This window comes from Pristiophorus japonicus, chromosome 16, assembly GCF_044704955.1.
Source record: "Pristiophorus japonicus isolate sPriJap1 chromosome 16, sPriJap1.hap1, whole genome shotgun sequence".
NCBI classification, from domain to species: Eukaryota; Metazoa; Chordata; class Chondrichthyes; family Pristiophoridae; genus Pristiophorus; species Pristiophorus japonicus.
Window position 1 is genome coordinate 115,947,610 of NC_091992.1, and position 12,547 is coordinate 115,960,156.

At 45.4% G+C, this 12,547-nt stretch overlaps 1 protein-coding gene across 6 annotated transcripts in view; it reads left to right on the plus strand.

Moving 5' to 3' along the window:
• LOC139226750 (E3 ubiquitin-protein ligase rnf213-alpha-like) overlaps positions 1-12,547 on the plus strand; it is a 166,275-nt gene that overhangs the window by 120,483 nt on the left and 33,245 nt on the right. For all 6 annotated transcript variants that reach the window (XM_070857737.1, XM_070857736.1, XM_070857741.1 and 3 more), the window contains 7 exons: positions 840-997; positions 2,308-2,407; positions 5,501-5,612; positions 5,705-5,912; positions 7,772-7,965; positions 10,303-10,425; positions 10,568-10,678. In XM_070857737.1, the coding sequence (XP_070713838.1) occupies positions 840-997; positions 2,308-2,407; positions 5,501-5,612; positions 5,705-5,912; positions 7,772-7,965; positions 10,303-10,425; positions 10,568-10,678 (1,006 nt within the window). The remainder of the gene's footprint in view (positions 1-839; positions 998-2,307; positions 2,408-5,500; positions 5,613-5,704; positions 5,913-7,771; positions 7,966-10,302; positions 10,426-10,567; positions 10,679-12,547) is intronic.

A 12,547-nucleotide genomic window follows, 5' to 3' on the forward strand; every position in this document is an offset into this window, starting at 1 on the left:
ATTCGAAGTTACCCCCTTGACCTTGCCATCTCACGTGGCCTCTCTATTCCCATCGCCTGAATCAGAGACAAGGCCTTAGCTAATCACTTCTTCCATCCCTAGCCACTCAACTGAGTTTCAACAATGATAAATGTAAAGTATTGTGCATAGGTTGCAAAAATGTGAGATGTAATTAGCCAATAAAGGTGACCTTTATTCAATTAGCCAATAAAGGTGGCCAATAAAGGACCTCTATGAATTGAAATCTGCCACCCTTACCCGGTCTGGCCTACAGGTGACTCCAGACCCACAGCAATGTGGTTGACTCTTAACTGCCCTCTGAAATGGCCTAGCAAGCCACACAGTTGAACCAAACCACCACGACAAAGTCAGCACTGTGGGAGTACCTTCACCACAAGGACTACAGTGGTTCAAGAGAGCGGCTCACCACCACCTTCACAGGGCAATTAGGGATGGGCAATAAATGCCGGTCTTGCCAGTGACGCCCACACCCCGTGAATGAATACATTTTAAAAAACTATCTGCATAATCTGGGGAAGCAATTTTTAAAAGTTCATAGACTGCAGATATATATATTATAGCCAGAACAGTTGAATATAAATCTACAGCATGCTATGGCTTTGCGCTATAAAATCAGACTACTTGGACTACTTTGATCAGTTCTTCTTAAGAGTCAGAACCTGCAGATTTGGAACTGCTTGTGAACCATTACCTTTGCCCTCCTGTACTATCAATGCATAGACACACGTAGGTACAGTAGGAATGATCTGGTATTGAGACATTGTAGTCTAACACTATTAAATAATTATAACCCTAAAATAATTTTTTCATTTTTACAGAAAAGCTTTGAAAAAACATAATGACTTCCGTCAGAAGTGCAATATGTTTTTCATGGAGGTTGTTTCCAGGTTTTGCTTCAGCGAAGATTCCCCACCTTGCGATGAAGTGATTATGTTGCTGCTTTCATTACTAATCGCGGTCAGAAAATCTCCAGAAGGTTTGTGTTGTGATGGAAGGTGACAAATCTCCACTGACTACTGGCCACTCTGTCTTCAGACATTGAGAGGCTGGTGTTACAATGACAGGCGCCCAATACATGAATCACTGCTCGGAAAATTGGGCAGAGGTCTAGGCCTATATTGCACCCGAGGTGTCCCATCATGGGCAATGAACACGACGGGGCTGGGAGCCTGTGCACCAACTCATTAGGCACATAACTTGGATGCAATTGAGTTAATCAGGAGTCCTTCACGGACTACTGTTGCCATCAATGTGCTGTTGGTATCCTTGGGACTTGCACCTGGACTTAGAGATAATTATGCCAATAGGCTGACTTCACTTAATCCAACAAGGTCAACTCATTTGGACAATGGCACACACAGCACTGGCATGGGCCACACTATCAGCTCCTGACCATATGAATGTAGAGTTCCAGTGTAGGTGAGATGCAGTTTTGCAATGTTTTGAAAAGTTGATAATTGAAAAGTAATCATAGTGTCAGCTGTGGCTCAGTGGGTAGCACTCTCACCTCTGAGTCAGAAGGTTGTGGATTCAAGTCCCACTCCAGGGACTTAAGCACATACATCTAGGCTGACACTCCAGTGCAGTGCTGAGGGAGTGCTGCACTGTCAGAGGTGCCGTCTTTAGGATGAGACGATAAACCGAGGCCCTGTCTGCTCTCTCAGATAAAAAGATCCCATGGCACGATTGGGAAGAAGAGCAGGGGAGTTATCCCCGGTGTCTTGGCCAATATTTATCCCTCAATCAACGTAACAAAAACAGATTATCCGGTCATTAGCACATTGCTGTTTGTGGGGGCTTGCTGTGTGCAAATTGGCTGCTGGGTTTCCCACATTACAACACTAACCACACTTCATTGCCTGTAAAGTCTGGTGGTCGTGAAAGGTGTGATATAAATTCAAGTCTTTCTTTCTATAGCTAATGGAAGATCTCAGTTTATTTTCTGTCTAACCCACTGTAGCTTTGAGTTCAAATTATATGAGAAGCTAAAAGAGACCGTTACATGCCTGAGCCGAGGTAACCCTCATGGACACAGTCCATGTTCTGATGATTAGTGGGACTTAGATACCTATGGGTAAAAATTCCAACATCCCGTTCTCTGGTCTGGAGTGCAAATCACAAAATTAAGCTCTGAACAGTGCACGATTTTCCATCCCTTTGTGCTGACCACGTTAGAATTTCTAAATATAAGTTTCATGTTTCTTTTTACACATAAATCAGCCATAAGATTAACATTTAAGAGGTCTGTTAATCTATAATAAAACAAAACATTTATTTTTATATCAGGTAACCTATACCAGACGCGGACATTAACCCCATTCTCTGAATGCGTGGACATCAACCCTGTGATACGTTCTGTTTTACTGAAGCTTATGCTGCATTATAGGTAAAGGAAAAACAAATTTTTTCAATTAAATATCTAGTTACAGGAATTTGACAGAAGATGAAAGGTGCTGCTATGTTTTCGGGGCTTTTACCAGACATTTCCCTCATGCTCTCAGTCAAAGACTACTCTGAAAGCAAGCCCTGATTCTCAGTGAACCAGCGTGTGACGATATCCGCTAATGTAGTGTCGCGCAGGGGTTAAACAGAACACTTTTTTATTTTAACTGAAATTCGTTTATTGAATGGACACGGGCCCTCGCAGGGTCTTCTGGGGGAACACTTTCCTGGTATGATCGCTTGTGCCTAATCTTCCCCAGAAATGCACCAGCTGTCGTCAACTACCAAGTGTCTGGGGTGCCGCCTAAAACAAGTGTTCGGCCTCTTGAATATGCAATTAGGGGCCTAACGTCTTTTTTTTTGAGAACCCCCCCCACTCCAATTACTAGTGAGGGAAGGGATTCATTTCTTCATCCCAGCGACTTAGACACCAACTTGTTCACACAAATATGAGACCTTTTAAATGTTCCGACTGTGAGAAGAGCTTTAAAAGCAAAAACGATCAGGTTATACACGAGCTCTGCTTAGTTTCTCCAGGTCAACCTGGGCCTAATCGGCGGTCCTTAAAGGGGCCGCTGATGGTAAGGTAAGTACATTCATTTTTACCTGCGTTAATGTGGAGCCAGAGGAGCAGGAGTTCGCCTCCCTCCTCCCATTCACCTCCCCCTCTCATTCACCTCCCCCTCCCATTCACCCCACTCCTCCCATTAGCCTTTCCCTCCCGTTCACCTACCTTCCCCCATTCACCTCCCCCTCCCATTCACCTCCCCCTCCCATTCACCTCCCCCTCCCATTCACCTCCCTCCCCCCGTTCACCTTCCCCTCTCATTCACCTCCCTCCCGTTCACCTCCCCCCTCCCGTTCACCTCCCCCCTCCCATTCACCTCCCTCCTCCCATTCACCTCCCCCTCCCATTCACCTCCCCCTCCCATTCACCTCCCTCCCACCATTCGCCGCCTCCCTCCCTCCTATTCATCTCCCCCTCCCATTCACCTCCCTTCTCCCATTCGCCCCCCCTCATTCACCTCCCCCTCCCATTCGCCTCCTTCCCCCCCATTCGCCTCCCCCCTCCCATTCGCCTCCCCCCTCCCATTCGCCTTCACCTCCCCCCACCCGTAAGCCTTCCCCTCCCGTTCACCTCCCTCCCCCCATTCACCTCCCCCTCTCATTCACCTCCCTCCCATTCACCTCCCCCCTCCCGTTCACCTCCCCCCTCCCGTTCACCTCCCCCCTCCCGTTCACCTCCCTCCCCCCCATTCGCCTCCCCCCTCCCATTCACCTCCCCCCTCCCATTCACCTCCCTCCCACCATTCGCCGCCTCCCTCCCTCCTATTCATCTCCCCCTCCCATTCACCTCCGTTCTCCCATTCGCCCCCCCTCATTCACCTCCTTCCCCCCATTCGCCTCCCCCCTCCCATTCGCCTCCCCCCTCCCATTCGCCTCCCATTCGCCTCCCCCTCTCATTCACCTCCCTCCCCTCATTCACCTCCCCCCCATTCACCTCCCCCCCCATTCACGCCTCCCTCCCCCCCATTCACGCCTCCCTCCCCCCATTCACACCTCCCTCCCCCCATTCACACCTCCCTCCCCCCATTCACACCTCCCTCCCCCCATTCGCCTTCACCTCCCTCCCCCTTCCATTCACCTCCCCCTCCCATCCACCTCCCCACCCCCTGCCCTCCCAACATCACACACAAGAATTATCCGCGAGCTGAATTTTCCAGGGTCCCCGATCGGCCAGCTGCATCAGGACCCCCGATTGGCACCTGCAGCGTGCCAACGTTAAGTAGGTGAGGCCCACTTTGAAGCGAGCCTCGGGGTGCCACCTTTGGGCGAGCCTTCCAGGTGCTCTGCCCACTTCATTCCGGTTTTGGGCATGGAGCAGATTTCCCGGTCCAAGTGTCATCGGCTCTTGCCGCTCCCGAAAAAAGACACTGGTGCATTGCGGATGTTCCACTCACACTGATTTAAAACTACTTCATCCCAATCGATTAACATCAGAACAAATCAAGACTCCAGCACCTGCCAGCTCCCAGGACTCACTGTGTTGCCGCTGGTAGTGAGGCAAGTGGCCCGACATTCATTTCTTCAAATAGGCGAGCTGCCTGTGGAGACATGACAAGTGCCGGCAGATCGCCCAATTAATAGGCCTCAGGCCCCCAGGTTGAGGCAAGGGCTCCATGAGCAGCGCCCACTATCAGGCCCAAAGGAATATCAACCCCAGTGTATTTCTCCCAAGGCTTCAGATAAAAATCCATAATGTAAAATTCTGTGTCAATAAATAATTTCTGATCTGTCACAGGTACTTTGTATCCTGCATGTAGTGATTGGCCAGCTCGCCTCGTGGTTTCCAACCAGTTATTAGCCAGTTAGCGTCTCAGGACAGCTTGTCACTTCAATCTACGTACTGCAGCTAGGATTTTAGTTTAATCTCAGCAGCTCAGGTTGAGTGGTGAAGCTCCTGTCCTCGCTCGTTTGGGTGAGAAAGTAGATGCGACTATAAAATGGGGGATGCCACGTGATGTTCGCGTCCACCTTTTACTTAAAAGCAATGAGGACAAGAATTTCAATCCCCAAGCAGCTTACATTGCCTTTACACCATGCTGCAAAATGCAACTCCTGTCCACTCAAGGCAGCGTATAAACTCGAGGGTAATGCAGCAGGATTCAAAGTGTGCACTCGAAATATTTGAATGTAGGGTAGGTGGGTTTACAAAGTGGCCAAGGGGGTTCCAGGGACTTAGACTCCCTGCAGAATAAAAAGGAAATTGTTTTTGAGACTGCCAGGTATAGTCTCTTGGCTTGACTCTGGAGTCAGGTTAAGTTAGTTTCGCATCAGTGAAAAGTGGGAATCACTTTGTACTGATACAAATTGTGCAGTGTGAATGCAGTGGTGAATTGATTAAGCAATGGAAAAGGATGCTTATGTTTACTGCTATAGATTGATAAAATATGTCTCGTATATATGTAATTCCACATAACATATGAAACACGGAATAACATTTCAGGATGCTAATGCTTGTTATGTCTCTCGATAGTTTTGATAAGGTAAAAGTCTTCATGCAGACGTACCTCTCAAATCTGGAAGAAAAGATATTCTTGAAAGACGATCTGAAGGAACTCTATCTTCTGTTCATCAAATGTTTTGAGGTAAAGAGGAGGGTTTTCGGTTATCTCACTCCTAAAGATGGCTTACAGATTTGTTCGTGCCGCTGAATCTTTCAATGTATTTTGCTTTTCAGGACTCGGTGTACGGCCACTTTGAGCAGTGTGGAGGACTCGACAATGTGCTATTCCTCAAACAGAACTGCAGCTTTGCCAGCAGGTTTGCCAGGGGCAAGGTTGCTACCTGTAAAGAAAACGCCACCGAATACTTGCAGAACATTGCCAGACTGCGTTTCTGCTTCAGTCTTACAGCTCAGCTGATGTACCAATCACACACGAGGACAGGTAAAACATTCGGGGATAACTTTAAATCGTTTCATGCTCTCTATCCATTCATTCATTCATAGGCAGTCCCTTGAACGAGGATGACTTGCTTCCACACCAAAAGGGATGAGTTCACAGATGTTTCAATGAAGGACCCGATATTCCAGTCCTGAACTTCAGGGGTGGAAGATGCCTGAGCGTGGATATTTTTAACGTCTGGTGACTGTTGCACATCAGCCACCGCACGGGCTTGACAGAGCTAGGCCTTTATCCAGTGGCAAGGGTTAACCAGGACGGCTGGAGACCTGCTCTGTGCGCACACATATCGCAGTGTGGGCTGGCCCGTGCTCCCCTTGGGGCCCCCAGCTCTTCTGGGCCCCGTATCCTCATTTGCCGCACCTCCGCTACGACCTTCCCGCTCCTCCGCTGTACCTGGTCCCCCGCCGATGTTCCAGCTCACGCTCTAACCGGCGACCTGGGTCTTGATGACCTCACCCAGTCGCCGACCTCAAAGCCATCGCACACTTGGGACGCCTCGCACCGGATGATGTAGTGGCATGCTCCAGCTCTTTATCCTCCTGACCTGCGATGGTGTTCTCTCGTAGGTCAGGGTGACCCACGATTTCCAGGGCCCGGCGCTCCAGCTCTTTATCCTCCTGACCTGCGGTGGTGTTCTCTCACAGGTCGGGGTGGCACACACACAAGCCAAAGGGACCTTAAAGCCACCCTATTTCCAGCCTCTCCCAGAGCTGTTCTGTAGCTTCAAGCTGTGAGAGATTGGTCTAAGCTCACGCAGCCGGACGTGTGCCCACCCTCACTGTGGGAAAGCACACAAACTGTGCTTAGATTTCTCCCAAACCCCACCATCCCCCAGGCCCAGCTGAGATTGGCAACTCGCCACCTGAGATGTTATGGCAACTCAGCACCTATTTTCAACTGGAAATATTACCTATCAAATTTTTTGGGTGGTTTCTCCTATTGGACAAAAGGTAGAGCTGCCGCAAATATCAGCACGAGAGGGCATTGACTACCTAATATGTGGGGGCTGGAAAAACATAACTCTCCTCTCCCTGTCGTAAGTTCAATTCATTTTTATATTAAGTCAGGCTTTTTTTGCCAACTAAAACATAGACATGTTTATGCCTATACAATGTAAAATAAGCATGAAATATTACTTAATGCTCGACAGTACAAAGGGTGTAAGTTATTACTAAATCCAGTAGGAGAGATGCTGGAGCAATTGTAGGTAGAAAAGAAAGACTTGCATTTTTATAGTTGGCCTTTCAAAGCATCAGGACATCCCAAAGCGCTTACAGTCAATTAAGTAATTTTGAAATGTAGTCACTGTTGTAATTTAGCAAATGTGGCAGCCAATTTGCACACAGCCATGTGATAATGACCAGATCATTTTTTTTTTGTAATAATTTGGTTGAGATATAATTGTTGGCTAGGACCTGCTCGTCTTTGAATAGTGCCATGGGATATTTTACGTCCACCATCATCTCATCCGAAAGACGGCACCTCCGACAGTGCAGCACTCCCTCAGTACTGCACTGGAGTGTCAGCTTCAACTTTGTGCTCAAGTCTCTAGAGTGGGACTTGAACCCATAACTTGCTGACTCAGAGGTGAGAGTGCTACCTACTGAACCACAGCCAACTGATGATCTGGTGATCAGCATGTTTTACCACTGTGGCCATACTCCGGTGTTCCTCTACTTTTTATTAACTCTTCCACAATGTTGTCTCACTCATAATGCACTCTTCATGAATAGGAATTCCCTGCTCAGACTCACTCTGAACACGTTTACTCTCCAGTGGTCAGTGCAATTTCAATTATTGCACAAGTTTTATTTTCTAATTTAAACATTTTTATATTTCAGATATGAAGCATGGCGATGCAATGGAAAAATTAATCGACCATATAAAAATGATTTGTTTGCATTCTGGCAATGACTGGTATCGGGTTTATTTGATGAGGGCAGTCTATGATCAGTATGGGATGGATTTTGTTCAGTCTTTACAACAGCTGGAAGAATACCACTGGATATTTCCAAATAAGATCATTGAAAAACAGGTGAAAGATTTTATGGGTTTATGTAAATTTTAAATGAGATGCTAACATCGACAAATTATGTTGTCTCTTAGAAGTGATTAACGTCATCAAATAGATGTGTATAATTCTTTATTTGTTTTTAGATATAATCATTCATAAATTAACTCTTAATTTATGAGTTATTACTTTTTAACATTGAACATTCTTTGTAATGTTCAAAATGCATGCATGTTTTTATCACGCAATTCTGCAATATTAATGAATACAAATGACCACGAAAGACTATTCTAAAGGAGAAATTGAGAAATATGTAGGACCACAAATTATTTGTATTTAATTTAGAGTATTCTCCAAACAAATAAACGTCAGATCCTCACCAAAAAAACAAAGAGAGAGATTATCCCAGGCTGTTAAGCGAAGCAAAAGAGGCAATAACAGAGGCTTTGACGATCATTTTCCAATCCTCTCTGGCTTCAGGTGTGGTGCCAGAGGACTGGAGGACTGCTAACGTGCAGCGTTTGTTTAAGAAGGGAGAAAGGGATAGACCGAGTAATTACAGGCCAGTCAGCCTAACCTCAGTGGTGGGAAAATTATTAGAAAAATTCCTGAAGGACAGAATAAATCTTCACTTTGAAAGACACGGATTAATCAAGGACAGTCAGCATGGATTTGTTAAGGGAAGGTCGTGTCTGACTAACTTGATTGAATTTTTCGAGGAGGCAACCAGGAGGGTCGATGAAGGCAAAGTGTATGATGTAGTGTATATGGATTTTAGCAAAGCTATTAATAAGCTCCCATATAGCAGACTGGTCACAAAATTAAAAGCCCATGGGATTCAGGACAAAATGGCAAATTGGATCCAAAATTGGCTCAGAGGCAGGAAGCAAAGGGTAATGGTTGATGGGTGTTTTTGCGACTGGAAGGATGTTTCCAGTGGGGCTCCGCAGGGCTCAGTGCTTGGTCCCTTGCTTTTTGTGATATACATCGATGATCTAGACTTGAATATACAGGGTATGATTAAGAAGTTTGCAGATGATACTAAAATCGGCTGTGTGGTTGATAATGAAGAAGAAAGCTGCGGACTGCAGGAAGATATTAATCAACTGGTCAGGTGGGCAGAACAGGGCAAATGGAATTTAATCCAGAGAAGTGTGAGGTAATGCATTGTGGGAGGGCTAACAAGGAAAGGGAATACACATTAAATGGTAGGACACTGAGAAGTGGAGAGGAACAAAGAGATTTTGGAGTGCATGTCCACAGATCCCTGAAAGTAGCAGGACAGGTAGATAAGGTGGTTAAGAAGGCATATGGAATGCTTGCCTTTATTAGCTGAGGAATAGAATACTAGAGCAAGGGGGTTATGCTTGAACTGTATAAAACACTGGTTATGCCACAGCTGGAGTACTGCGTGCAGGTCTGGTCACCGCATTGCAGGAAGGACGTGATTGCACTGAAGAGGGTACAGAAGAGATTTACGAGGATGCCGGGAGTGGAGAATCTTAGCTATGAGGACAGATTAGATAGGCTGGATTTGTTTTCATTGAAACAGAGGAGGCTGAGGGGAGACCTCATTGAGGTGTATAAAGTTATGAGGGGCCTAGATATAGTGAAAGGGCTTATTTCCCTTTGCAAGAGGGGTCAACAACCGGGGGTCATAAATTTAAAGTAATAGGTAGAAGGTTTAGAGAAGATTTGAGGGGAAATTTCTTCACACAGAGGGTGGTGGGGGTCTGGAACTCACTGCCTGAAAGGGTAGTAGAGGCAGAGACCCTCATCACATTTAAAAAGTACTTGGATGTGCACCTGAAGTGCCGTGATCTGCAGGGTTACGGACTGAAAGCTGGAAAGTGGGATTAGGCTGGATAGCCTCTTGTTGGCCGGCACGAACACGATGGGCTGAAGTGGTCTCCTTCCGTTCTGTGAACGTCTATGATTCTGTGACTTAAGAATTTGTTTCACAAAGTGGTTTACTCAGACATGGAATGCCCTACCAGAAAGAGTGGTGGAAACAGAATCCATTCAAGCTTTTAAAAGAGAAGTGGATAGAAATCTGTAAAAGAAAAACAAATCAAAAGGATGTAGGGAAAGGGCAGAGAGTCAGCAGAGGTGCAGTGGGCTGAATGGCCTCCTACTGTGCGATAAAATTCTATAGTTCCAGAGTGATGTAACCCGGAGATGTACTTTCCTCTGCAAAGTTAAAAGAAAAAAAATTACTAAACTGTCATTATAAACATGCAGGTTGGTAAAATAATTGCCCTTCAATTTTTAAATGCAGAGTTTTTAATTTTGTTGCAGAATTGCGACCTCAGTTCATGTTTTGTTTAGTATACTGACGTGTCGAAGGGTTGTTTCTTCCAGCGTTGTCATAGTGTCGAGTTGGATCGGTTTATTTTATGTGGACCGCAGTACAAAGCTATTCGTGATGCAGTTACTGAGGCGATCTTGAAGTCCCAGATGAGTATCGTGACAAACAAGATAAAGGTACTTGGAGATAGTTCTGGTTTCTTTTTTTAATTTAACAGTGCAATACCCTCAATGCTTTGTGTCAGTTTTATGCATTTTTTTTTACCTCAACATATTTTGCTAACATTAAATATTTGTTTTAAAACTTTGGTCCTTAAAGGCTCTGAAGTGCTCTCCAAGTGATCAGCAGCTTTACCTGGCCATGGCATTTTTCCGTGAGGTTACATGTTTGTTTGCAGCAAAGGATCGCAATATGCACATTAGTACAACGGTAAGAATCAATCCCTGACCTAACTTCAGCCATGTGAGAATCTGTTCCTCTAATTGTTTGCGCCAGGCGCATTGTCACACTGGCTAAAATCTCTTATTCAATTAAACAACCGCGAACTACAACTGAACAATCTTTAGGGGTACAGTAGCATAGTGGTCATGTTACTGGCCAAGACCTTGCTCCGTCAAGCTCGTGCGGTGGCTGGTGTGCAACGGCCACCCCACGTTAAAAGAATTCATGCACAGGCATCTTCCACTGTTTAAAATGAGTTCATTTGTCACCTGAGAACTCATTTTTAGTGTGGAAGCAAGTCATCCTCGACCCCGAGAGACTGCCTATGATGATGAATCCAGAGGCCTGGACCAATGATCCAGAGACATGAGTTCAAATCCCACCACGACAGCTGAGGAATTTAAATTCAGTTAATTAAATAAATCTGAATAAAAAGCTAGCATCAGCAATGATGACCATAAAACTACCGGATTGTCGTAAAAAGCCAACTGATTCACTAAGGAAAGAAATTTGCCGTCCTTACCTGGTCTGGCCTGTATGTGACTCCAGACCCACAGCAATGTGGTTGATTCTTAACTGCCCTTTGACATGACACCTCACCACCACCTTCTCGAGGGCAATTAGGGATGGGCAGTAAATGCTGGCCTTGTCAGTGATGCTCACATCCCGTGAATTAATTAAAAATACAATCTTGTTAAAAGAAAGAAATACAACAGTTTCTTCTAGTTTCTGCTGCTCTTCCCGAGGGAAGAAACGGAAGATTTAACGGTCAACCTAAGCATCGGCTCTCAGCAGCACCAAATAGCCTTTAATTGACCTCAGGAGATGCCTATTTAAAGCACTTCATCCCAAGGGATAGTTGAGGAGGTCGAAAATCAGAAATCTGCTTTGTTCCAGTTTGTGTCCTGAAAGCGGCAGACCATGTTCAGCATAACTTCATAGCAGACCGTCTTCCTCAAGTGAGTCTCTTCACACCTGTTAATAAAGGGTTGTCAAAATGTAAACACTTCCTTGTTACGTAATCGCCCCTGATGCATTAGATGGTGTAACCTTCCTGTTATAACACAATAGTTTACAATTAGAATTATCACAGAAGATCTGCTAGTCTTGCAAATAGGTATTGGTCCCTTTACCACCTCAAAATGGATTTAATCTGCTCTTGGTATATTGCTCACAGATGCAGCATTTATTTAAGTATAGTATTATTGGTCATTGAAATCACGGATCTCTTTGATTGGTCAGTAGATATCCACAAAGATAATGAAATGGAAAATGATTGTCTCCCGGGAACGGTGTTGTGGTGGGGCGATCGTATCTGATTCTCTTTCTCATGTAGTTCACTATGGAGTTCACAGGCCAGAAATCAGACCGTAAATAAATTAGTTTTTTTTTTAAAGAGATTTCTCAACGGAACAGGACTACAAAAGTGTGAAGCTATTCCAGTCCGTTGTTGGAACTGTTTTTAAAATGGCTTCTTCCCCCGTGTGCCAGAGTATTGCACATTTCAGGTGTGAGAAACCCTTGAGTATGGAGAGCAGCAAGTTCAAATATCGAATTAGAAGATAACAGCAGTGGAGACTGTGACTGTTTTCTGGCAGTGGGGAGCTCTACAGCAACACTTTGGACAATTCACAGTGCGCTGTTAACAATAATTGTTTCAGAAAATTTTGCGAGGAAATTTGGTTTGAGGGTTCCTAAGGCGCTAATGTCAGGTGATCGCTAAATTTAGCACCGGAAATTTTTTAGCGACGGGAACAGCAAAATTCAGTGTTTGCGCCCTGAGAGTGAAGTGGAGCACTAAGGGAAGCGTTCCACACTTCTCTTAGGGCACGAGGCCGGGTGAGCAACTGACTATCC